At 42.4% G+C, this 27,817-nt stretch overlaps 2 protein-coding genes across 3 annotated transcripts in view; one reads left to right on the forward strand and one right to left on the reverse strand.

Annotated features, from left to right (window-relative positions):
* The first annotated feature begins 1,341 nt into the window (after positions 1-1,341).
* LOC125301772 (cadherin-related family member 4-like) lies at positions 1,342-16,141 on the forward strand. The gene is made up of 21 exons (XM_048254499.1): positions 1,342-1,415; positions 2,767-2,847; positions 3,242-3,432; positions 3,717-3,870; positions 4,152-4,243; positions 4,474-4,581; positions 4,709-4,812; positions 4,952-5,088; positions 5,356-5,536; positions 6,266-6,416; positions 6,721-6,817; positions 7,348-7,554; positions 9,769-9,908; positions 10,283-10,424; positions 13,109-13,314; positions 13,680-13,813; positions 14,280-14,327; positions 15,086-15,146; positions 15,309-15,365; positions 15,448-15,475; positions 15,738-16,141. Exons 1-21 carry the CDS (start codon positions 1,358-1,360, stop codon positions 15,770-15,772), a joined length of 2,412 nt encoding a protein of 803 aa, XP_048110456.1. The 5' UTR covers positions 1,342-1,357; the 3' UTR covers positions 15,773-16,141.
* A 4-nt stretch (positions 16,142-16,145) lies between these two features.
* Positions 16,146-27,817, reverse strand: part of LOC125301526 (guanine nucleotide-binding protein G(i) subunit alpha-2-like) — a 77,253-nt gene continuing 65,581 nt past the window's right edge. For both annotated transcript variants that reach the window (XM_048254019.1, XM_048254018.1), the window contains 5 exons: positions 21,281-21,409; positions 18,718-18,847; positions 18,132-18,285; positions 17,510-17,727; positions 16,146-17,253 (listed from right to left, as the gene is read on the reverse strand). In XM_048254019.1, the coding sequence (XP_048109976.1) occupies positions 17,537-17,727; positions 18,132-18,285; positions 18,718-18,847; positions 21,281-21,409 (604 nt within the window). In that variant the 3' untranslated portion in view covers positions 16,146-17,253; positions 17,510-17,536. The remainder of the gene's footprint in view (positions 17,254-17,509; positions 17,728-18,131; positions 18,286-18,717; positions 18,848-21,280; positions 21,410-27,817) is intronic.

Here is a 27,817-nt window from a genome sequence, read left to right on the forward strand (position 1 = left end):
GGCTAGGCTACACAAGACATGATAAGTTCCAGTCCGATAGCCTATGGTTAGCCTATTGTTAGCTGCACTAAATTGAAGACCTAAATCTGAAATTTGACTGAGACCATTATTTTGAAAGTGTGTACTGTTGAATCATCTTTCCATACCTTCCCTTACAAAAAATAACTGCAGTTATATTCTGCAGTTATTTTACAGTTATTCTGAATTCTGAAGCACAATGTAACACAATAATGTTGTTATGCCCAAAATATTGCATTTCTACAGTAAAATCTGCAGTATTATGTAGTGCAATACAGTTTTTTCATGTCCAAAATATTACATTCCCGGCATATGAAATAATTTACCCAAAACTGATACTCTTTTTGATACTCAGTTTTGACTCATGCTATTTTATAAGGGTTATTCTATAAATCTGTCTTTGATTTGTAATTTATTCAGAGATTATGTCAAGTCCTCTTTGGCTCCTGTTGGCTGAGTACTGCAATGGGAAGGACACTGGTAGACAGAAACCTGTGAGAATGGTCTCCCTGCATGACGAGCCACCCTATAACCATTATCAGTTCACTGGCTTACTCATTCATTGCTTATTCATGGACACGAGATGGGCAATGTAGATGGCATATCTACATGCTTGTGCTTTAAAACTGTTTACTAATTAATCACGGGTAAATTGCTGTACAGCAGATTATTGATGTTGACAAAACAAGCATTCTTTATAACATTTTGCTAAACATCTCCCTTAATCCTTTCTCAAAGGTAACATGAATATTCAATCTCTGTTCAGCACCTGTGGTACATGACTCCCAAACAAGGCACCTCATCATTACAGAGCACATGCCAGTTGTCTTGTGCTACTGTTGGCAGTTTAGTACTTGGCCTTTGCAAAGTGCTTTGACATAGTGTCTACTGTTGCCATGTAAACATGCCAACATATATGATTATGCCCATGGAGTATGTGTTGTGACAACAGTGATTTAGGCTATAAAGTCTTGATTGTCTCATTGTCGCCAATATACAGTGCATCAGCAACACAAATGCAATACATCCTGTATCAAAGCAGTCATAACTAGCAGCTTTATTGGCCTTGAGTATGGTGTGTCTCTCAGCTGCAGTACGTTGGATGGCACTCATGATCAATCAACATGGCACACAGAGCTGTAAATCCAACAAGACCAGACAGAGACGGCAATGGCACTGCGAGGGCTAAGGAGTGTACTGACAGCTTATCTGTGGTTCCCAAGGTAACACTGACTGACCACAGACTTCACTAGAAACTGAGGTCTGTAGTTGGCGAGTGAGTCAAAAGACAAATCAAAATCTCTTCACGGTCAGAGCCAGAGGTGTACATTGGCTGAAAATGGCTTCTGTTTCTCTCCTTGCCACTCTGTTTTTTGCCAGCTTCTTCCAAAGAATTGGTAAGATGCATATTGTTATTCGAATTGTGTAGGCTAATAGCAGTTTCCATTTTCTGTGAATTCCATGTGAAAAGTTTTTATGTGAATCTAAATGTATGTACTGTACATGAACATTGTTAACTGGTGTGACTTTTTGAGGGTTTCTCTGCATAGTTAATAGGTGTACCTATTAGGGAATTACGTTTGAAAGTACAGTACTGATTCTGTGTTTTGGGGCTGTAGAAACATTTGCTTAAGTAGCGCTCGTAGTCCTGGACCAGTAAATAAAGCACTAACATCAACCTATAGGCCTGGGAGAGAGGTAGGCTATGCATTAATTGATTAACTTACAAAATGAGTTAATGATTTGAACAGTTGACAATTTTATTGCCTCCAACAGCAGTGTAACACAGCATTAAACTAGGAGAAATAGATAATTAAATAAAAAGGAAGAGCTCTTTAAACAACAAAAACATGAACATCTAAGGAAAATTTGAATTCCGTCCCTTATCCCTAGCTGTGTGTGTGTGTGTGTGTGTGTGTTGTGTGTGTGTGTGTGTGTGTGTGTGTGTGTGTGTGTGTGTGTGTGTGTGTGTGTGTGTGTGTGTGTGTGTGTTGATTCAAAGAGTTCAGTCCATTGAATGAATGAGTGTTAATTCCAAAAGTTCAGTTTATAGTGTGGTTTATATTGGTAAATTAATCAAACATGTATAATTGAATTTATACACATGAGAGAATGACTGGTGCATTCATTGTTGTTCAAAAAGAAGCGGGCAGGAGGCATGATGTTTAATAACGCACACCTGCAGCTTACTGCACACTAGTTCCACTGTGTGTTTTCCGAATGCTAAGAAGAAGCCTTGCTTCGTTGCTAAGAATTTGACTCAGCACGGCTTGTTCTACCAAGCACGAATCCTTGACTTTGAGAAATAGTCAAAGATCTGAAACATCCACCTAAAGTGGGAAATAAATGGTGAACATGAAACAATATCAACATTTTATAGTGGACCAGTCCAGACCTCAATCCATAAAAAAGTGAGCACAAGGCCAGAGTGATGGCAAAGAATTGTTCCTGCCTCAAAACCTGTATTGCTTCTAAAAAGGTGCAGTCTAGAATGGCAACGTCACAACTTTTTCTGTTTTGGGGTTGTATTTGCCAGGGGTATGAATAATTTAGTACTTAACTGTAAAATAGGCCTATATGTAGGCTACTCAAACTACTTGATTGACTAAAAACATTTGCTATCTATTGTTTATTTATTGTATAATAAATATGTGATTTGTGCCCTGAGAAAGCAGAGAGAGGATGTCAATGTTTCTTGCTTGTACATGCACATTCTGATGTGGTGTTCACTCTCTGAGCTATTTGCAGTGACAACGACATCAACTACAATCCCAACCACCCCAACAACAACTACCCCATCCACCCCTGCTCCAACTACTCCCAGCCCAGGTGCTAATATAATGGTGATCTGTTATTGCAAAAGCTGATTTAAGTAACACAGATGTATCGAGTATAAACAGAGAGATGTATTTCTTATTAATGTTTCACACTCCCTCTGATGGCAAACAGTGACATATCACCCTCCATGACATGTCAGCCTGGTTGTTTTATTCTGCTGTTAACTTTTATCCTGCGCTGCAGGTTACTGAGGGGTGATGGAATGGCTTTGCGTCCTGACTGAATATTTAATAGACTATAGAATCAAAGAGCTTACATAACGGCTAAATGCATTCTGTCAGTGGATCGTTTGGGAATAACACCACATGCTAATCACAATGCATTACCAGTTCAGTGAGAGGAAAAGTTGAAAGTGTCTGTGCTGAAAGCTGTGCTCTCTCCTCAGAGTTCATTGACCTGCCTGACGTTCTGGAGGTCACAGAGAGCACTCGTCCGAGGAAAGTGATCTTGGAGTTCCAGATCGCGAGTGCCAACCCTGACCCTGATGTCCAGATCCTCTCTATCACTCCAGACAACCCTGTGCTTGAGGATCCCATCGTCAACCCAACAAACGTTTCTGGTGTCTTCAGTGTCCAGGTTGAATAATGTCACCTAAAAACAGATAGATAGATAGATAGATACTTTATTGATCCCCGAAGGGGAAATTCAGGGGGTCTCAGTAGCATACAGACATCACACACAACATGCACTTACAGCAGAAATGGTAAATATAAGTATAAGTATAAACATATAACCAAACTCCACTGTACAATAGAGACAGTAGAAAACATCACAACCAAGTAGTCATCTTGGTAAATGCTTGAAGCAACAAATACAAATGGCTTGATAAATGTTTTCATAAAATTGTGTTCCTCTGTTAGATTGTTCTGAATGGCTCTCTAGATTATGAGACTACAAATCTCCTGACCATACGTCTGGGCATCAAGTCACCCTCTGGCTTTGTGGAGCGGACCTTCAGCCTAAGCGTCACCGATGCCAACGAGCCCCCTCAGTGTGATGCCCACTTCCAGCTAGGTGAAGAGTTTCCCCTCAATGGCAACCTGACAGCTCATTTGCTCCATGGCTGACTTTAAAGCAGTCCCCCTGGACAGGCGACCTGGACAGTACTTGATCTCTCTCTCTCTTGTGCGGACGTGGCCCTGATGTGGCATCCAATCAGGCCCAGAGCTGTGCCAGTTAACGTGTCCCAAAGGTGGCAGGGAGCCATCATTTTCAATTAGGGTGTCAAGGTTAATAGATTTATGTGCTAATAATGTCACAGAAGGTGAATTTGATGTGTGAAAATCTTTACGTAGGTGCCGTGGTTCAGGTTCCGGAAGACAGCCCAGCTCCTGTGAGACTTTACACGGTTCTAGCGAGGGAACCGGATGATAACGACACCATAACGGCATGTATCACTGGCTGGCTTTCATGATTCATGGCAGATATGTCTTAGAAGTGCAGTGTCATCACTGTCCATTGCATCACTTTGAACACTTGGATGAGTTTTAATATAAAATATCCAAGTGTTAGGAAGTTGTACTTACTCACTGACCCCCCCCCCCCACACACACACACTCTTCCATTTCTCATGTGCATGGTTGAGAAGGTTTTCATCATGTGTCATCCACATTTCAGTTCTCCATCTACGAAGTGCAACCAGTATCCTCCTCAGCACAATTTCACATCGACGACAAGGGCAGCATCACATCCAATCAGACCTTCGATTATGAGAGAGGCCCGAGAGTGAGTGAGAACACAGTGGAGACTTTTAGGGCTCTGCACAGTCACCATCTAACCTTTGAGACTTTGAGTGGATTTTTTTTATTTTTTATTATTTATTTAAAAAAACAAAAAACATTTGCTGTTGCAGCAATTTACTGTTTCGGTGGTTGTGACAGACCGACAGGGAAGCAACTGCACAGGGTCTCTCCTTATCAAGGTCCTGAAAGTTTACTCCGTGCCCCTGGACTTTCTGTGAGTTGAATGATCGATATGATAAATATGGCATAGGCTGATATTTTGCAGTTGTATTGATTTGGAGTCTACAGTGCATAAGCTATAAGGCAAAGTGCCCTGAGCCTTCTCTTCTGTTGATCACATAGCTGTTCTTCAGTCTACCCTCACAGAATGTCACCATCTTGGAGAATGAAGGCAGTGAGAGCACTGTTACCACGGTAACAGCTGACCCCAATGTCACAGATGTGCGCTATACTTTCATAAAACCATACTCACCTTTCAAAATTGGCCAAGGTAAAGAACTGCCTGCAGACATTTTTATAAGTTTTCTTTTAAAACAATAGCATATTATGTGCATAGTGCACAGCATGTTTATAATGCATATTAATAAGAATGTATGGGCCGTTTCCCTGTACAAGCCTATCCTAGACTACAAGCTTTTTTCAATGTAAATCTCCATCAAAGCTTTGTTTTAGTCCAGGTTAAAGCTTACAACTACAGGAAACCAAGTTTAGTATAGTAAGCTTGTACATGTATAAGATATTCAGTACTTTGCTGCAGAGGATGGTGTCATCAAGACGAGCTACAATTTGGACCTGGAATCAGACCGGACCCTGGAGAAGAGTATTCTGTTGGTCCGAGCATTCAGCATGTCTGAAGACCGCAGCGGAACTGCCACAGTCACTGTCTATGTGCAGGATGTCAACGAACATGCGCCTCTCTGCGTCCCCCCTGTGATTGTGTGAGTGTGCTTCTGTCCACCACTCCAAGACTGCCATATGACCATTACAAGGGTTTTAATAGGACCTTCTCTAGCCTTTAGTCACAAAGAACTCTGAAAGGTTCGATCAGAGGACCCTTTTAGACTACATGTATGTATTGTTTAAGTGAAGGATCTAAAATTTAGTTGTTATTCTGTAGGGACAAAAAACAGTCCTTGTTACAAAGACTGATGTTATCAAAACAGACACATCCTTACTGTGTTTAAAACTTGCCACTGAGATATATTGATTAGGCCAATAGGGGGCAGTGTTACATTTGATCTTAATCCTCAACAGTAATAGTAAACTGGTAAAGATTGCTGTCCGTTGGGTGCATTCCAATCAGACACAAAAGTTCTGTGTTTTGATTAGAAAAAAATTCTGTCAGTTGATCAGGCTTCCATCTCACCCGACTCTCATGCAACACATCAAAGACTAGTTCAGATCTGTTGCATATTTTATTAGATAATATGATGCTTGATCAAACCTGTCACGTTTAAAATTTGTATAACTTTTTTTTTTTATTGAACTATTCCCTTTGGCCAAAAGACACTAGCCACCAGGCATGGAGGTATTCAGAATAGCCTTGGCATTTGTGACCGCTCTTACCTGGAAGCAGTTGACTTGACACCAAAAGCACTTTAAAGGAGGGGAGCTGGTCTATGGCAGCTGCACTGATGAGTCTATGTGTTTACACATTTGTCCTGAAGTTTAACTGTTCCTGAGACTACAGAGGTCGGGAGGAGTCTGGGCACAGTGCGCTGCTTTGATGTGGACGTCAGTAACCAGAACGTCACACTCACGGTTATCGAGAATAGCCTCTCACTCTTCAAGTTTCGCCTTCAAGATGGACAGCTACAGGTTATCATTACACACACACACACACACACACACACACACACACACACACGTGTCCATCCTTAGATTTTTGTACACTTCAGTGGAGTGTGTGTGTATGTATCTTTGGTGCACTTTGACGTGTGTGTGTGTGTGTGTGTGTGTGTGTGTGTGTGTGTGTGTGTGTGTGTGTGTGTGTGTGTGTGTGTGTGTGTGTGTGTGTGTTTGGTGCACTAAACCCTTGTTGTGAGCATGTGACTCATTATTGTAATCTGTTTCTGCAGAGTGTGTTCCCCACTCAGACATGTTGATGCTTGTTTGTCTGCAGGTGAATAACAGCCTGGATTACGATGTTGCAGATGTCACAAATTTCCAGTATGAAGCCACCATTTTGGCCACAGACTCTGGCAGTCCTCCCCTCACAAGTCAGATATCTGTTTTTGTTCTTGACCTGTGATACTAGCAATGTAGAAGAGTTTGATGAATACATCTCTAATGAAAGGAAGCTCAGAATTAAAACATGAAGAAACTAATGCCTGAAGACAGGGATAAACAAGTTAAAAAAAGTCTTGGGTATATTCGTCTGGTATATCATTCTGTTTTGTCATCACAGTGAGCAAAATGTACAGAATACAGTGTAAAAAACCCATCTGCTTAGGAAATCAATTCTAGTAGCACACAAACCAATTTTGGTGGTAATACATTGCTGGTATTCAGTGGTGTAGTCTAGTTAGCTAGTGGGTATACTGTGATCAACCCCAAATGTTAATACCTATCCTTGTCTATTTTAAGTGGGTATACTGAGATGGTGATGCTGTTTAAGTAGGTATACTGCGTAGTCCTGCGTATCACGTAGACTACACCACTGCTGGTATTCAGACTTATGAATTGGGTTACAGAAGATCAGGCTGTCCAATAGCTGACAGGGCCAAAGTTTTGCATGTTTATTTCTCAGCTGAAGTCCGTGTCCTCATCACGGTGACCCCTGTGAATGAGTTTGACCCTCTATTCCTGGGGCCCCTGGTCATCGGCGTCCCCGAGAACACAAGGAGGGGTTCAGTGATTGCGTCCCTCAGCGCTGTGGACCGCGACTGGCCCTTCAACTCTCTCCGATACTCCCTCCTAGAGGGTGAGGGACAGTTCTCACTTGACCCCATTGGAGGTATGTATGTGTGTAGGGTAGTTTGTCTTCTGTCAGATTGGCCCCGCAAGTTCAAGGTTAAATTCCTTTACTATAAAGCATGATTTTATTACAAGCAAACACTGATTATGAATATTACTAATGAATCCATCCCTGTACATACATACAGTACAGACCAAAAGTTTGGACAGACCTTCTCATTTCAATGCATTTTCTTTATTTTCATGACTATTTACATTATAGATTTTCACTGAAAGCATCAAAACTATGAATGAATGCAAAGTTATTTGGCCCACAGATGAATATTTGTCAAGTTATGGGTTGCTGAATATGGTATTAAATAAAAAACTTTGAAGAAACTAGAATATAAGACATGTTTTCAGTCATTTCACACTTTTTTGTTAAGTACATAATTCCACGTGTTCATTAATAGTTTTGATGAATCTACAAGGCCATCCTCAAAAATATTCTTGTTTGCAGTAACAGCCAAAAAATAAAAAAATGGGTCGGTAGGTAGGTCAATATTTTTTTTTTTCAAGATTCAAAGTAAAAAAAAAGTACAATTTTGGTCATGGTGATTACGTAGGTATGAATTTAAACAATTGTGCATATTGTGACGTAACTGACTGGGTCCTCAACCCGTGCCTTCAGGCGCATCACTGCAAACCTCAATCTGATGCAGGTTATGTAGACCAGCCTTTCTCAAACTTCTTTGACCTGAGGCCCAGTCATGGCAGACTTTGGGGCCATAAGGCTCATCTACACGTACCCTACCCCACTCCCTCCAAATCAAATTGTCATTATCATTATCACAATCATTATTATGCCTAGATTGTTATACATGCACTTTCACTTAAATATTTTGTGACATGCACATCAGAGGACTGCTTTAGTAATGTAAGATATAATTAGTTTCATTACTTTTGCATGGTTGCATGATGCTTGCATAAGAAAATAAATACTTCTCAAAACAGCAACAATTATATGGGTGCTATTGTTTTGGGATGTTTCCCTCGTGCAAGCATCATACATTGGTATGGAGAAAAAAAAATACATGTTTTTTAATGAAGTTTAATTTGAATGCCTGAATGTAAGGATTCAGGAAACACAATACCAGCTTTTTTGGCGAGCAGATAGGCGTAAATCACTGATCTGTTGATCTTTAACAGATAGAAAGAAGGCTACAATAGCTTTTGGCCACGTTATATTCAAATTTGACTATACAATACTCAGTGCTATACAGTGTATTATACAGTCTCTGCTCTGTTTCTATGGAAGTTCCAAAAATCAACGTCGTTCTATCAAGTGTCGTTAAACAATTAAATAGCATTCAACAGGTTGAAGCGAAGCTTTGATACCAACGTTATTGATTATTTTCAGTTTCTCTCGCGCAGACGCCTGCATTGAATGAACGCTCATACCACCACTTTATTGTATGGCTCCATGTTTAATGACATCGATAGCAGAAACGTTTGTTTTCCTTTTTTTGTCGGCCCGCGGTATCTTTATCAACTTCGCAGCAAATTATCAGACGAAGAACCGGGCCTAATTTCACTCCACGACTCCGCGGACCATCTTGCGGACCCATATTTTGAGAAATACTGAATAGACCACAACCAATTTCAATTCTTCAACACGGTCACCGTTAGACTAGAGGTGAGAATGAATGGGAAAAGATCTGGGCACAGTTCTTCCAGAACTTCGTGCCAAGTAATGAGCGTTGTCGAGATGTTTGTGTGAATGAAACGAAGCGTATAGGCCATAGTGTGACATGCGTAAACCAATGGTGTACAGATGACGCCACAGGGTTTTATTTAAGGGAGCCTTCGTTTGTATGTAGGCAATTTATATTCACAATACTTAGGCGTACTAAAATAAATAGTATTTTATTTGTATTGGTTGTTTAGAGTAAAAAAAAAAATCGGTCGGTCTTAACGCAAGTTTACAACCGGCAAGTCGGTCGGACTAAAAGGGGAAAAAATAAATATGTGGGTCGGTTCTAAATGGACAGGGTCGGTCGTGTTACGGCAAACGAAAATATTTTTAAGGATGGCCCAATGTAAATAGTCATGAAAATAAAGGAAACGCATTGAATGAGAAGGTGTGTCTAAACTTTTGGCCTGTACTGTATAACAGATATGCTATATGAATGTGATTTTGAGTGTGTGTGTGTATAAATGTGATTTTGTGTGTGTGTTTCTGAAATGAGCTGGTGGGACATTGGTGTGTGTGCAGGGCAGCTTTACCTGGGGGTAGATTTGGACTTTGAGATCCAGGACCAGTATGAGCTGAAGGTGAAGGCTGTGGACTTTGATCAGGATGTGGACAAAACCAAACAGCGCACAGGCATGGCACAAATCACTATTATGGTGGAGGTACAATGTGCACGCACGCACACACACACACACACAGGAATATATACTTTATGATGTAAAAATAACAACATTTACGTGTCTAGCTGTAATTGTTGTCTTTTTGAATTGTTGTCTTCTGAAAAGACATTTCAGAAATGTCTTTCTGAAAAGAAAATATTTGTGCATTTAATGTGGCTTATACGGGGCCAAGGAAATGAAAACATGCAAAAAGACCTGTAAAACTGAAGATACATTACACTGTCCTTTTTGCAATACATTTGTAATAAAAATGCAATACATTTGTAATGGCATTACTGTCAAACACTTTGTTTTTTAGTTTTTTTTTGCTTCACAGATGAATCTTTATTCTGCACCTGTCATGTTTTTCCCATCAGAATGTGAACGATAATGCCCCAGAGTGTGACCCAGTGTCCTATGAGTCCACCATTTTCTCCACCCTGGCCTTCAACACCCCCATCCTTACGCTGACCTGCACGGACCGGGACAGAGACCATCTCACAGCCACCATCACCAGTGGTCAGCCGCAGGGCATCAGCCGCCTGCTTCACTCACATCAACACTTTCACTAACAAAAGAAGTCACGGTATTAAAATAGTGGGGACCAGTTTCCCATACATAGATAAAGACTAGTCCTGGGGGGTATTCCAGAAAGCAGGTTTACTGGTTTAACTGGGTATGTTAACCCAGAGTTAGCGGTAAACCTGGGATTTCAGTTCCAGAAAGCTCAAAAATGATCAGGCTATGTAAGTAACTATGGTAACAGGCTCTGAACTTAACCTGGTAGGGGGTAGGTTTTGTTCAGGTTATGTTCAATTATGTTCGGTTATTTCAGTGCATGTTCAATCAGGCCGCTATTTTTACACTTGTCACATAATGGCGTTTCATTTTGACGAAGGTCCGATTGACAAAGAAGCACAAAATAATGTATCATCCGTGCAATTCACCGTGAGAGGGCGATAAGACCACGACATCACATGATAGCCTATCCATTCTTTTCCAAACGAAATTTTCCTAAATATAGGCTACTTTAAAAGCATTCTCCATCCCTACATTACGCATGCTGGATTAGAATAGAATAAAATAAATCTTTAATGTAGGCTAGCTAGCCTAGGCTACACCATAGTGGACATTTGTGTTTGGCTCACCAGACAGATGGACAAACATCTCAGACACATTGAAGATATAATTAAAACAAGTACAGTACAAAAAAGGGGAAACATAGCCTATAGAAAATTAATAAATAAGTTTAAATATAGCTGTACAGCTCAGCCAGGTATGCATGTTGTCACTAAGTTTGGTTAATAATGCTGATGGCATTTGGGATAAAATATTTTTTTAATAGGCTACACACGCTCTCCGACTGGGAGTTTTTGTAGTGTTGGAGACGCAGAGCATATCGGCAAGCTGTCGGTTGGTGCGTAAAGTTTGCCTTGCGCTAAAGCAGTTCCTGCGCAACTTCATTCATTTTCCTGGACACAAACCCAAGAGGATCATTAAAGTGTAGTTTCACCAACTGGCAGGTCAGCATCACTTATTACATTTTCCAAATGTGCACCGAAATGTGTCCAATAGGCTACCCATGCCTTCCGACATTCACCCTTCCGATGATGGAGCAAAAGTTTAACTTGGCCCACAGCTGCAGAACCCTAACCTGACCCTAGCCAGATGAATTTAGTTCCGCTTAGCTCCGCCTAGCTTCACTCACATCCATCTGGGACCTCTTTCCTTGAGAGTGATTTCTGCAACCGAGCCAATCAGGACGCAGGGCGGGAGTTTCATAGATGTGACATAGTGGAGAAGCGACCGTGAGACTGTTATCAGCGTCATGGGTTGGCTTCGATGTGAGTGGTTGAAGTAGCACGTCAATAGATGATGGACAAGTGGCTTATTCAATCATATGCAAGCATTTTTTGATTAGGCCCAGCCTTCTGAAACACCATTCCAATGGATCGGTTCCAGATGGATGAGTGGAGCTAGGCGGAACGAAATTCATCTGGCTAGGGTCAGGTTAGCAGAACCTGCGTTAAAATAGAGAATTACATTTGGGATTCTCAAAGAATTCTATGGCCCACTCAATCTGTGACAAGTTAGGCTAGTAGGCTAGTAAGCATCATTGAAAGCAGTCAATACGTGATGTCCAGTGAATTATTTAATTGTGCTTCTGACATTAAATAGGCTATCTTAAACATACACATTTACACGGTCAGTTAGGCTATTCTCTGCCAAGCAAGGTCTCGGGCCTTGGCTTTTAAGTATTGCTCTTTTTTTGTTATTACAGTTCTCTCCTCCTAAGTAAGCCTCGACTACTCCGCCTCTGAAAAATCGTTGCTCGTCCTTTTCGCGGTTTCACTCATGGTTTCGACTCTCAATAGATGATGCCTTTATAAGTTAAAGCCGTGAACGCTTAGCGCACAACTCTAGGTTATCAAACACAGGGTTGATTGAACTAACTGGTAACCGGTGTTTTGGAACCGACAGCTCGGGTTTAGTCGCCACAGGTTCTGACAACCCAGAGGTTTTATCTCAGTGTTTGTTAAACCTCCTTTCTGGAATACCCCTCTGGACCAACAACTTCATTAAAAATCCCCACTGAAAACAAAGCTTTTAGTCTAGGACTAGGCTTAAAGCTGCAGTTGGTAAGATTTTTTTGATCATATTCACTGAAACCGACACTATGCTCCGACAGAACAACATAAATCAGCCGGTTTTAGAAAAAAACCTGCACTTCTACCTCCACCTAGAGCCTGTTATTTGTTTTGCAAAAATCCACATCTTGGTTCTTCTGGTCCAATGAGAGCAGGGCTGTGTGAGATCTGACTGTCAATCACAGTCTGGTATGCACTGACGAGCACAAACTCGATGAGTGTTGTAAACATTCAAATTTTTGGCTAAGTCCCCTAAATCTGTCAGACTTGCCAACTGCAGCTTTAATTCATGCACTGGAAACCGGTTGTTCACAATTTATATTGTTTTTTCCCCAGACCAGATTTAGTAAAAAATGACCTCCATCAGTAAATTAGCTTCTTAGAGAATCAATCTCTGTCCTTGGTGTTTTTAGCAGCCCGCTCTGTGACAATAGCCCATTACACAATAATACCTTGACTGAAATTCAGTCCAGCTGTACTCAAATGCATCTCTCTCTCTCTCTCTTTCTCTCTCTCTGTGGATATGTGTGTTGGATTCCATTCACATGTAAAAAGGTGCAGCAGTTGACCGGTTCCAGCTGACTGGCTTGACCCTGTTTTCCAGGAACGTCTTCTCTTTTGTGCCAGACGGAGTGTATGATGATACGGATTATGAGATCACCATCTCGGTGTCTGATGGCAAACACAGCACTAGCGTGGTGGCATATATATACGTCATTCCCTGGACCACCACCAAACCTACAACTACTACCACAACCACAGTTAGCATCTCTCACATTGAAAATATATTTTACAGCAATAATTAACATTACTTAAATTATGTTTCACAGTAACTATTATGTGAAAATCATGTCAGTGGTTGATGTGTTTGAACAAATATATAGGAGAAAATTAGTTTAGTGATTATTATGTGAAATTTTCATTATACAAGTTGTTCACATCAGCTTTTAATATAGCTATGATTTATTAATATCGAATAACAAATGAATGCAATAACTACAGTAACTATGGCAACTAAATGTAATGTAAGGAGGTAGCAGTGCAGCTGACCCACTGAGATATTCTTTGGAAACACACGGTCAAAAATAAAACCCTAGTGTACCCAATGGAAGTGTCTCTTTTCCAGACGAAGAACCCGGAGGTGGTGACGGTGATTAATGAGTTCTGGGACCCACAGCCGTGGTTTGTGGCGGCTCTGACGGTCACCGGCGCTTTACTACTGCTCCTCCTGAGCCTTCCTCTGTGGATAAAGCTCTTCCGGTAGACCACACCAACACTGACTCAGTAAACACACTATAGACAATGCCAAGCTTTATCATTGCCATCAACATCACATGACCACCACTGACGACAGTGCTTCCACTTGTAAAGTCTTACAAACAGCCGTGTGCTCTAACACACTGGTGGGGACAATGGTAAACAGTCCTGCATCAGTAACATGATGTTGACAGCCTACATTGATCACTCAGCAGGTCCTTGAAATATCAGGCACTGGCCCTTTGAAATGTTTTGCCTTGATTTGCTAAGGGAGAAAACAGCTTGAGCATGATCACTTTCACCGTAGAATAAAGACCAGGCTTGCATTTTTCATAATCATAATATATGTCCATAAATGTTCCATGTGATGATTGTTACTGTTGAATGTTGGCACATCTTCATCTAACTTTGTATTGTTTTGGAACATGTTTTTTATGACAGCTGATTTATTTATTTTTGATATTGCCAGTGGCACAGTATGTAGGACACAGAAACCGACGGAGCAGTTCATACAAGGGTGAGTTTCTAGCCCTGAAGCAGCAAAACTAGACACTGAACTCTGTTGTCATAGTGTTCAGGAAGATTTGCTTGTTAAGGTAGATAAAGTAGTGTACTGAAACGGATGTGTGAATAACAACAGATGTTGAATTGCATTCAAAAAATAATGATGTCCTCTTATAATGAGTCTAATTCCAATGATCAGCAAAGTCCTATGTTCACGCCTGAACCGGGGTAACATAATGCAAACATGTTATTTGAAGCTGACATAACTGGGCACAAGACAGAAAGAAAACATTTAGGGTGGAAACAATGTAAACAATTATTCATATTCACCATCATGAAAACACTGCAGTCTATGGACTGAATGAACTGGAACACTGAGGAAGTGAATCCAAACATCTTGCTGTCTGATCATCAGAACATTCAATACTGCTGTGTGACATTTTTACTCGTCATGGCTACTCCAATGGCAGCAGCCATTTTGACATGGAATATATGGCAGGCCCAGGTGTTACTCATGAACCTACTAAGAACCTGAATTAATGTTACTAACTATTAACATTAATTAATGTTCTGATTCTGCTAGACTTCATTAAGGTATTTAGCAACACCTGTGCTTGCCCTACTATTTCATGTCAAAATGGCTGCTACAAAAAATATTGATATCATAACATGATTATTTAATTGATCAAAAAAACAATTAGTCATTAGAGTAGCTCAGTGTTGATTATGAACTGTGGATTGTGTCAATCTCCTACTCTTTACTCCAATCAGTGCTGAGACAGATAAGCAAGATGGTCTAGACAAACCGGGTTCCTCTCGTTCTTCTGACCAGGTAGGACTCTATTACGCACAGATTTTATTATGCACCTGTTGATACAGTACTACCACATGAAACGTATCAAATGCAAACCCTGGAAAGGTTAATGTGTTACAATAATATTGTATCATCATTCTGCTATTCTGTACTTTATATTGTTTTATTATTTTATATTAGGTTTCACTAGGTGGCACCATAAGTCTTTCCAAAGTCAGCATTCAAGAAGATATAATGGTATGTTTCTTCAATATCAGATGTCATTGCTTCAGCTGGATGCACAGAGGAAAGGTTAATGCAGTGTTATGTTTATTTGCAGAGGTTTGATGGAAAGGCACAAGATCCAGGTGAGTCATGCAGGCGTTAAATAGAGTGGTTAGTGATGATCTCTCAACTCAAACTTTCCTCAAGGATTCTGAAAATATTGAGGCTGAGCTATTATTTATGAATTCAAAATTATTTAGTTGAAATTAAATGTATTTTATGGAATATAAGTGTTTGTACCTTGATTGGTTGTAATAATATGAAATAGTATGTAATATGATTATATAATTTTACTATACATATATACACACAGTATACCCAATCAACCTGTATGTGTGTTTGAAGTTTCAGGACGAAGTTATCTGTTCAATTCTCTGTAACTGGAGAGCGGCGCTGGCTGGATGGAGCATGATAAGAGAGCAGAGGGAACATCCATTCGTTCCTTACACCTAACACTGGCCGGCCATTTTATACTGTAACTTGGAAGGAGCCTAACAAAATCCTTAGAGTGCCAATCCAGCATAAATATAAAATCAATGCTAACATTTTTTAATGTGTTGAGTGACACTGGAAATGACTACCCAGAAATTAAATAATGGTGATTATACTTCACTGGCAGAATCCAACTTCAGAGTTAATTGAATAGATTTGTGATGGAAATGATTGGAAGAGTATAATTAAAGAATGCTGAAGGCGATATGCATTTAATTATAGTTTGTCATGATTATTAAAGACGACTCCAAGATCATCAACTGGTGGAAGGACTTTTATTTAAATTAAATCATTATATAGGACTTTCAAAGCATTTTGAAATGAGTCATTACCAAAAAAACTACCCTTTTTTCTCAATTAGAATGTGTCTCGTTAAATCACTATTTATCCTTACACATGTGCAGAACAAGAGGAGCGAAAGAACAGAAGAACAGTAGGTCAAACAGCACTGATGAGATCACCTCTACGAGTCCATTGTAAACTCAAGGCACAAACATAATGCATAAAAGGTTGTGGAATGGGACAACAATAATTATAATAATAATACAAAATAAAAACAAAAAACAATAGATTACTTAGATTCTTGTTAGATACGTCCGGGTCATACTTTAAATGTCTGTTAAAAATGTAGCACATTTTCCCTGGCGCGAAGCATTTTTTTGTGTTTTAATTTTTCTCTTTTTTAGTATTTTTTTTTTTTTCAAATTTTTATTTTTTGTCAAAGGAATGTTATGCTTTTTTGTGCAGGTTATTCAGCTAATACATTGGCTATCAGTCATGCAGAACAATATGCAGCTTGGCTACGAATGCGGACTTCATGTAAACATTATAAAAAAAAGCACTTTCCTTTTTCAATCATTCTCCCTATCCATGCCGGTGCTCCTTTTTTTAAAAAATAAGCTTTACGCAATTAAAAGTTTAATAAAATTTGCACATCAGATTTTCTAAAGTAAAATGAATGTATTTATATATTTATATATATAAAAAAGGTTTATGTTGCCTCTCTAATAATCAACAACGAAAACCACAGGCAAAACAAACAAATAAACAAACCAAAAAACACAATTGTTGATTTGTGGTCAAAGCCCAAGGAGTTAATACGAGAAATATGGAACCAACTCTGTTTTTGTTTTGAAACTTAAATATTATCCATGAGCCGGGGCAGGTCTGGAGCAAGAGAGAGGAGGAGAGGGCAAGGCAGCTGAGGATGCTGCCCTTTCCAGCCCTCGCCGCGGCGCAGTCTCTCATGTTGTCTTTAGAAAGAGCAGAAATGAAGCAGGAATCAGGGTTGGCCAGTGCAGTTGGTCGAGACGATCCCCCCCCATCCCTCCCTTCTAACCCCCCTGGTCATCAGAGCTGTTCAAGTAATCTAGGAGACAAGAGACACGGTTGAGAAATGAGTCAAGCAATACTGAAGTCAGCAACATTGAAGATTCAGCTACACTGAATATTCATTTTATAATCATTAAAAATAATATGAACTTATTTTGTTCCAACAATGCATCCATACACCATGCACCAATATAAAACAATTGTTTTTCTCTTTAGCAATGTTTTAGCACTTTGTAGCATCAAGGTAGGACAGTACATTTAGTTTTTTATTGTTACGGACGCGCAGGACTCACCTTGGCTCCTCCCCCAGCAGGCTTGCTTTAGAAGAGACCGCAGTCCTTCAGGTTGTTCTTGATGATGACGTCGGTGACGGCATCAAAGACAAACTGCACGTTCTTGGTGTCCGTGGCACAGGTGAAGTGGGAGTAGATCTCTTTAGTATCCTTCTTCTTGTTGAGGTCCTCGAACTTTGTCCGGATGTACTCTGATGCCTCGTCATATTTGTCGGGCCCTGCAAATAGAGTGATGAGAGAATTGGTGGTTTTGTGACACATAAGGAGGTACTCTACAAACACTCATCAAAAGAAAGAAATGTCTGCAGGGATGGCATCCAAATTTTAGTTGTTGGTCATAAACTTCATTGTTTACCTATGTCTCCTCTAGCGAACCTAAATTATGTCCCTACTTTTGTGGTGATCGGCAGGTGGTTATGCACCAGAGGACAGATTACTTGGACTAACATTCCTAAAACAAGAACCACATTGAAAGCACTTGTAGACTTGCTGGTCCAATCATCCTGCAGAGGCTCATCCTCAGCCAATCAGATCCTTTGAAACAGTGCAGGAACACTGGAAAAAGAAGTCCCATTGTCATGGGACGTAACAGTCGGCTAAGAGTCTGGGCTGAGAGTCTTACCGCTGTACTCGGGGAAGCAGATGGAGAGGGGGCTGCTCTTGATCTTGTCCTCAAACAGGTCCTTCTTGTTGAGGAAGAGGATGATGGAGGTCTCTGTGAACCACTTGTTGTTGCAGATGCTGTCAAAGAGCTTCATACTTTCATGCATGCGGTTCTAGGGCAACAAACCAGAACAACACAGATATTGGTGCCAGGAAATGCATCTTTTTCTTTTTTAATAACTCAAACTCCTTGGAGAATACCATTGGCACTTACTCCAAGTTTGCTTCCAATATTCTCCAAACCATTTACAACAAAATAAACATAACATCCAGTATTTTATTGATTTTTATGTAATTGACACAGCTAAGCATAGTTTATATTAACAACTGCTGTGACTCAGTCATTCTTTGACGTCACTGCATACCCCAGGGTTTTGATGACATTTATTGCATTCACAGAAGCTCACAGAGTAATTACTGTACCTCTTCACTAAGACAGCATGGCTACTGAACCTATTATTACCTTATGCAACCTGCATCACCCACTATCCTCTGACGTAAGGAGGCATCTCCATGTTTACTCTTAGCTACGGAGCAAGACTCACCATCTCCTCGTCCTCGGCCAGCACCAGATCGTAGGCACTCATGGCCACGCAGAAGATGATGGCGGTCACGCCCTCGAAGCAGTGGATCCACTTCTTTCTCTCTGACCGCTGGCCGCCCACATCAAACATCCTACAGGGGGTTAGGAATTCACATGGTTAACTCTTTATATTCAGTGATCTCGAACTGTTCCCCAAACAAGCAGAGCTAAATCCAGACCAAAGGAATGAGGTCCATGTGAAAAAGAAATGGAAATTAAATGAAATGGAAAGACACTTGTCAGTCACACAAAGGAGACTCTTGAATGACATATACACGGCGAATGACCATGTTGGTCATCCTTAACTTGGATGGTCCCCTTTAGACTATCTACAGACGCTCAGAGTCAGACTACAAAGAAACTATGTGTTGACTATTTGTTACTATAATCTATGGTTATGGTTAGTGTTTGGGTAAGGTTACGTTCAGTTGATAACTAGAAAGACTGAACTTGAATGTCAAATCATCTGTAAAGTCTCGGTAGACAAACAAAGCATCAGCCAAATACTTTCTGCAACTGTGGTTCATGGGCATTGAATCTGATCACGACATTGTTACTTGTTAATGTTGCAACATGGCGCACACATGGTTTAGGACCTCTTGCTGAGGCTGTGTGTGAGCGATGAGCTAACTGACTGAAGTTTTGAAGAGTGGTCTGAAAGAGCAGTTCTGCACTGCGTGTTATGTTTAAGTATGAATCTTATGTTAAGAGTCCTGTCCCTCCAAGGATTCTTTTTTTTGTTGTTGTAAATAATGATTTCCCAGTGATGACTTGTAACAAGCCAAACCACAGCTAATGCCAGAGGACAAGAGGCTTAGATAGAAAAATGGAGAGACAGAGAGAAAGACAAGGAAGGAGCAGAGAGGAACTGAAAGAGATTGAGGGAGAATTGGGTGATATTGCATAACATGAGGGGGGGACAGAAAGAGAAAAAAGAACAGAGAGAGAGATAAAGAGAGAGAGTGCGAGAATGACCACTGCTGAGGAGCACAGATTGCTGCCAAATAGAGGGAGCTGATTCAAGCACACAGAGGGCTGAGGTACAGGGCAGAGGTGGCAGTTCAGAATCATTCCTCAGTAGGGATATTGGGATATTGACAGCCAATACATCAGCTGGCATTTGCACATGTAAGGACAGGTGCTGTAGGCAGGACAGTGAGGGTCAGACACTTGCATAGACCCTTGTCATTTCTGTGGCATTTGTTGGCATTTTCCAACTGGCACTGTTGCCATGGTTATGGCAAGACTCAGAGTGTGGCAGGGTTGAAATGCAGGGGAGGTGTGTGGGGTGGACAAAGACATGGACCGTGGGTCTCACATCACATATGCAGTCTTCAGTGGAAAGGTGAGGAGAGAGACTTGCTGATTCATAGCGGATGGTGCCAAATGACCAAGAGACACTATGTGTGTGTGTGTATGTATTTCTATGGTGAAGGTGTATGTTTAGGTTGTGTGTTTAGGTGTTTTATCTGGGCCAATCCTTTTTTAATGATATAAACATGTGGGTAGTTTGGGTTTGTTGTATCGCTGCTGTCTAGGTGGTTAAAGTAGAATGATGAATGCTAATGTCTAGCATTAGCCGTGAGTGATGGCAGATGAGAACAGGAGGGCGATTAAGGTAGCACATTAACATAACAGCATCGTTTTTACATGCACCTTCACCCTTCTTTCTCTGCTACCATATCCCATTTCCCAAACGTCAACCCAGCTCTATCAGGAAATGCAATCATCTTAGTCCTTTTACACTGGGTGAGTCAATATGCAAAACACTTTCGTCTCACTCTCCCAAACTTTGATACACACAGACACACACACACGGCCAGACCTTTAAAGAAAACTAATAAAAAAGTGTTGTCAGGTCCTGATTGGCAGTCTCTGTTCCATTTGATCTGTGCTTCCAAAGGTTCCGCACTGACATTTCTGCTGTGTCCTCTGTAGCCGATAATTAAAAAAGTAAACTGCTCCCATGTTTGCTCCAACTTTGGAGATGGGGCCTGGGAGCCAGTGGGGGAACAGAGACTCCGGGGCCCCTAATGCTGTGATTCATCAGAGGCCTTCAGAGATGGAGAGGATTCAGTGGCCTTTAGGGCGCTAAAGCGTCTCTATCTGCTAGACACAGACTTTCTGCACACACACACACACACACACACATCCAGACAGCCAGGCAGCATGCAGTCAATCACATGTTTCTGTTCCTTAGTCAGGTTTCTCACTCCCCTATCCTGTTGTCTTATGAGTGCGAGTGCGAGCACAAACGCACACACACACACTTTTCACAGTATTGCTCAAATCAGGTTTCTACAGAGACAGAGAGGGAAGTGAAGCAGGAAGTTAAAGCTTCCTTTGCTTTTTCGCAGAGTTCATGGTTTAACCTTCAGAGAGAGAGAGAGAGAGAGATAGATAGATAGATAGATAGATAGATAGATAGAGAGACCGTGAGAGTGTAAGAGAGAGTGAGAAGGAGAGAAAAAGAATGAAAGAAAGAGCCAGACAAAGAGAGAGATTGTTGTGGAGAGATGGCTTACTTGAAATGCAGGTCCTTGAAGGTAAAGTGGGTTTCCACTATGCCAGTGGTCTTCACTCTGGTGCGCAGGACATCCTGCTGTGTGGGGATGTAGTCCGCCTTGGCTATCCTCTCCAAGTCGTTCAGGTAACTGTGAAATGCACACACACACACACACACACACACACACACACACACACACACACACACACACACACACACACACACACACACACACACACACACACACACATTACATATGCCATCTAGCTCTTCAAGGATTCAAATACCCATACCTGTGCACATAATGACCTACACACATGCATGCGATGTACACAAGGAGCCATAATGAGCAGTAAAAACCATCCTCCCACACAACCGTGTGGCATGGTGTGGCTTGTTTAGCACATGTCTTTGACACGGCGGTTCTATTTCTCCTGCCCTGCTAGACTGTCTCAACCCACAGGAGGCTGAGGGGATGAGGGCACAGCCCTTCCCTCCATCTGCAATTGCAGCTCACGCTGCCAAATCCGCCGTGTGGATCAGGGCCGGACGTGGGCCAGAACAGGGCCTACTCTGTGCCAGAGTCGGTGGAAAAGACGGGAGTGGGTCTCGTGCCGCCACACAGCTAGTCTAGTGAGTCAGGACTCAATCAGTGTCGGCCGGCGAAGTATCTGGTGAGATAAAAAATAAAAACTCATCCTTGCAGTCCCGGCTCTCCCCTACTCCCCCCACCCCCTCTCTCTATGTGTTGATGGCAGGGACTATATTGCACCGAAAACATCCAATTTCCCGCCGTTTATGGGTGAGAAACAATTGTGTTAGTCACAGTCTGAGCGGGGCTCTGGCTCGAGCCCTGCACCACTGATTCAATTGGAAGTCATTACTGCTGGATTCCCGCTCTATGTGGACAGGCACGGGGTAGTTGAACGCTTCTGAGAGGCCTTAATTCATGGAAATGTTGCTCGTTTGGAGATATGTACCCATCCAGCCTCCCTCCATCGCTCCCTCCACAGCTCCCTCCATCCCCCACACACACTTTCAGTTCGGCCAAAGTGGTCACACGCTCAGAATAAAGAGCCACTTTCTCTGCTTGTGTGTTGGAGCCCGGGGCGGCTGTCACTTCCAGTCTTCAGAGGCCACATTAAATGATCTGTGTGTAAACAAGCCTGTGGCTGTGTGCAGTCTGGCGGAGCCTTCCGTCTCTGTCTCAGCCGAGGCTGATGAAGACCCAGCCACTGTCCAGGCTGAGAGGACAGAGATCCAGAAGAGGCCTGGACATCTACAACCGGACGGACATGGAGGCTCGACACAGGGAGAAGACAAGGTCCAGCGCAATGTTTTGGATGAGGCTGTGTGTGGACAGAGACATGCTGGTCCTAAATGCACTTCTCAAAAGCCCTTAATAGTGCTGCGGAAGAAAAGTGCACAGGTTGAAAAACTTTTCTCCCGCACATGGGTAGGCCTACTGATCTTCAGCCTGAATCGTCAGGTTGCTAGCAGTGGAACGTACAGTAGCAGAGGGACAACTATGTAATAAGGTAAAATCTGAATCTCACCATGTCACCGAATCAGGGGAGCAATGAGCTTGTTTCCCTGCAATAAGATGGTCCTATCGCGGGGTGATGAGACAGCGACACTCAAAGTCCATTCCTAATGTTTTCGTTGTGGTCCAGTAACGCTGGAAAGTAGCAACGTTGAGCTCCCCCACATTGAAACCAGCCCCGATCTGCACGCTGCAGCCAGGGGCTTTTGGGAAGGTAGCACACAGTCGAAAGGGGCACGCAGTCTATGAACATGAGGGCGACATATTCCTATTTCGCCCAGGGCGCAGGACGCCTTCCGCCGGCCCTGGGTAGGTGCAGAGGGGGAAACGCATGTTTTCCCACCGTCATAGAACTAGCAGGGATTCTCCCAACAAAACAATGAGCATCTGCTGCTGAAAAGCCTGATGGCAATTTTCCTCCCACTGAAAAGTGGTAATCCCATAGACCCACACACACACAAACACACACACACACACACACACACACACACACACACACACACACACACACACACACACACATACTACCCTGAAGCTTAGCGAGCTTTTGTTGTTGTTGTTTTTTTTTTATTTACTAGAGTGTTTGCCATGCAGTTTGATTTAGGCCTTTCATTTAGACTCTCAGAGACTTAATCAAATCCCATGGGTTTACAAGCTATTTTTTTTAAATCCAAAATAAGAAACAAACAAAAAAAAAAAATCGATTTATTTTTTTGGTTTATTGATGCTCTGCAGGCGGTCTCTGATAGAGCTGTAAAAGGCTTTGGCCTTTAATGAATGTGACAGGTTTTTAGAAACAAAAAAAAAAAAACAAAGAAGGAGAATGTGTGTGTGTGTGTGTGTGTGTGTGTGTGTGTGTGTGTGTGTGTGTGTGTGTGTGTGTGTGTGTACAAGACTGTCAATAGTGTTTGTAAGCACAGAGAAAAGGAGCCAACATTTGAGGAATGGCTGTAAAAGAGATCCCTCAATGAAATTGATGGCGCTGCTGATAGAGAGAAAAGTGATCTTTTGTAAATCCTCTTGGCACAGAGCCTCTGGTCTTTGGTTTTACGAGATCTCCCTCATCTTTCTTCTGCAGCCTTCCACAGCTATCTGATTAGGCTGCTGTTACACAGCATTACATCAGTTCCCCTCGCTGTGGAGTTTGAGACATACTTGGTCAAACCAGGCAGTGCTCTGTATGACAAACAACAAAAATGTAACAAACGTCACCATTTAATGCAATAAAACCAGAAACACCACCAAAAACAGACACGTAGGGAATCAGTGCTCGCTGGGACACCTGGAAGATATAAACCAAACAGATCCCTCGCCCCTCCTTCCCTTAAAAAATGATCAGCGAGCTGACTTTTCAATTGAGAGACCCATTTCTGAGTAGTGACTAGTCAGGGAGCCAAAGGGGCAGGCAGGGCGTCCACACAGGCAATAGCATATAGCAATAGCATGGGGCAGAGGGGCAGTAAGCTACGACACGGAGGTGGTAGAATGGGTCAGTAAGCTGGAGCCAGGAGGCAGTAGAGAGGGGCAGTAGAGAGAAGCAGAGGCGGTAGAGTGGGGGAGTAGAGTGGGGCAGAGGAGCAGTGGAGTGTGGCAAAAAGGCAGTAGAGTGGGGCAGAGGGGCAGTAGAGTGGGGCAGAGGGACAGTAGAGTGGGGCAGAGGGACAGTAGAGTGGGGCAGAGGGACAGTAGAGTGGGGCAGAGCAGAGCGGGAGGGAGAAGGCAGGTAGGCAGGCCGACCTGTGTTTATGGGTTTTTATGAGGACTGGTGTGTGTGAGATGTGTGGGGCGCCGTGCAGCATGGCGCAGCGCGGGGCGGGGTGCAGTGCAGCAGCTGCTCGTGTGGTTTGGGTTTCCGTTTCTAGCGGCGGATCAGAGGCGCTGGGGGCCAACTGATGACGTTTCCCCTCAGCCTCCCACAGCACTACTGCTGAAGAACATGCTCAGTCAATGCACAAATATCACATAAATGTTGTGCTGCACAAGGCATTCTGGGGACTGATGGGCCTCATGCTCATCATGTGTGACCCTAAACACAGCTGTGTCTGCAGAGATATCCTCTCTCTGCGTGCCATGGGAGCGGCAGGGCCCTACAGAGTTCAGAGAGAGGACGGGGTTAACCTGAACCAGGGAGGAGTTTCCACTGTGAAAACATACTGGTACACACACACACACACACACACACACACACACCCTGACCTCTATGCACATACACACTGCTATAACCTGACGTCTTCACACCTGCACCCATTCTGACACACTTCTTCGCACACTCTTCCTCCCACATGAACACACACATTCGCATTTCTTCCCTTGCCTAAGGGCGTACTGCACGTTCAAATGCACACACACACACACACACACACACACACACACACACACACACACACACACACACACACACACACACACACACACACACACACACACACACACACACACACAGGTGCACACATGGACCCATCCATGTAGACACACTCACATTTTCTATTTCATTTTCAATTTCTTTTCAAATCCACTGGCATATCTCGTTTCCACTTTTACGGTCATTTCTCTGAATTTCACTTCTTTTTCAGGCACACTTTAGACTGTGCAGTGGCAGGCATCTCACCACATGGCACGCTGCATGGCCGCAGCAACAAACACAGGATAAAAAAAGCTACTAACAAAACAAAACACACAAAGAAACAAGCAAGCAAGCAAACAAAAGACGGCAAACGACCCCCCCCTCCATCCGGCCTTTACTGAGAGCCCAGGAGGAGGCTGGGAAATGGCTGTGTGTGCCGCGCTCCAGACTCTGTGCTGTAATTATGCTGATGGAAGGTCCTCTTCTCCGCCAAGTGGTCCACCCCCCTCTTTCTCTCCACCACTACAGTCCGTGGTGTCTCTTGATGAGTGCGAATCGATTCAATCTGCTCATGTACCGGCGGCAAATCCCTCTCATCGCCGATTGATTTCCCGGCAAATAAGGTATGGGCACGATCCTCCACTCACCGCCTCACAACCGCGGCTCCAAACGACAGCAGTTGGGCTCTCAGTGGAGCAATATGACATCGCATTCAGCCGATGGCATAGCCTCCTAATCTTCTAAATGTATCGACAAGAGAAGGAAGGAATGATTTTGATCTAAACCTTCAGGAGGCACAGAGAACACACACACGCAAGCAAACAAACAAACAAGCACACACACACTGATGTTGCCATGGCAATAATTAAGTCAGTCCTGAGTAGAGGCCTGTGACTGAGAGACGGGTGGAAGGCAGAGTGAGGGGTTTCACTGCAGTGACTGCAGTCACACTCAAGTCTCCTGTCCCATTCTGACAGTCATTAATATTCTAGTTTAAGTTTATCGTGATGTACTCAAAAGGATTTTTGTGCTCAAGAGCCAGCTCAACAGTCATTTCCCCACAACAATTGAAGCATATAAGGTCTACAAAAGAAGCTCTGACTGTCCAAGGCCCTGCAAACAGAGACAAAGTGGGCAAATGAATGATATGGATCACTACAACGGTCCCATCAGGCAAGGGAAGCGTCTCCATTGGTCTGTTGGTGAAGTGTCCCTGACAAGGTAGCAGGTGGAGCACTGACGGGAAACTTTTTAACTCTGAACATTTTAACTACCAAAATCACTGCCCAACAGAGCAGAAAAATAAGCTACTACTGCTGCCTGGATTACAACCTCCTATTTTGCATCTCATTATTTGTTCCAATTATTTGTTCTCCAATCTCTGGCAAGGAGAGCAGGCTGGACAGGTAATAGCTGATCAACACGCATCAGGTAAACAATCTAGTAGGAAACAGAAGCATTGATTTACTTGTAGCTCTCTGTGTTCTGTTTGGCAGTGAGGAAAACAAAGCAGCTTTACAAGTAAACAGCTGAAATAGACTGGAACACAACTGAGGCAAAGAGAGCAATTTGGCTGTGGACGTTTACACAGCGGAACCAATGACCGTATGTCAGTGTTTCTAGTGTTTCTCAAAGTGTGGTCCACGAGCAGACGTGGTAAAATATAATATAGAGGAGTTGTTTGCAATATTGAACAGACTTGTATGTAAATCCAAACAGTTCTGCAACACCGCCTATGTAAGCTACGCCAGTTTAAACAGAGACTTTCTAATGAGGTGACACAGCACTCCATAGAGTCCTCCATAGAAATGTATGGGGGTTAGTTTGTAAAGTTGTCTACACATATCCCACCCCTTCCGCGGCAAAACGTTGACATGTGAATACATTGAGCCAATCATGTGCTGTGTTGTGAATACATTGAGCCAATAATGTGGTGTGTTGTGAAGACATCATGCCAATCATGTGATGTGATCTCGCCGCTGGAGCAAGATTGGTGTTGTGAATCCTTGCGCATGCACATTTCTGTCGAAATAGATGCCTGACAAGTGCCCAAAAAGCGTTGCAATATGGCCGCCGAGTGGAGGGACTTGTCTAAAAAGACTTTGGTTTAAATCATATGAATCCTCTGACTCAATAAGCAAGTTGCAAAGACAGTGAGGTTGTTCAGTGAGTAGGCTTATTGTATAATATACTGTTGTTGTTTTTTAACTAGGTGGTCCGTGAGGTTATTTTTTTATTGGTTAAGCAGTCCTTGGTCTGAAAAAGTTTGAGAAACACTGCCGTATGCAATTACGGACAATAATAAGATGGATGGAACACCCTAATATGATTGGGGTGCTGACGTTTCTAACTAATTAGAAACTAAAAAGGAACATTCCAAATCCTCTCATTCCAATCCTACATTACATGTGGAATGCTTAACAGGGATTAAAGTAATTTTTGGAGATCTAATTCTCTTCCCCTTCGATTCATAGCTCATTTCACTGTCACCTGTAGAGTATCTTGTGGTTCTGTTTTGCAGACTGAACAGACACATGTGCCAACACGAGATATGCATTTTCAATATGTGTACATGTGTACCCAACGGCTCCAACCAGCATTATATTAGGCATTAGGATTTCCACCATGTGTCTGATGGAGACTTAATGGAGGCAGTATTCAAGGTACGC

The sequence above is a fragment of the Alosa alosa genome, chromosome 10, assembly GCF_017589495.1.
Source record: "Alosa alosa isolate M-15738 ecotype Scorff River chromosome 10, AALO_Geno_1.1, whole genome shotgun sequence".
In the NCBI taxonomy this organism is placed as follows: Eukaryota; Metazoa; Chordata; class Actinopteri; order Clupeiformes; family Clupeidae; genus Alosa; species Alosa alosa.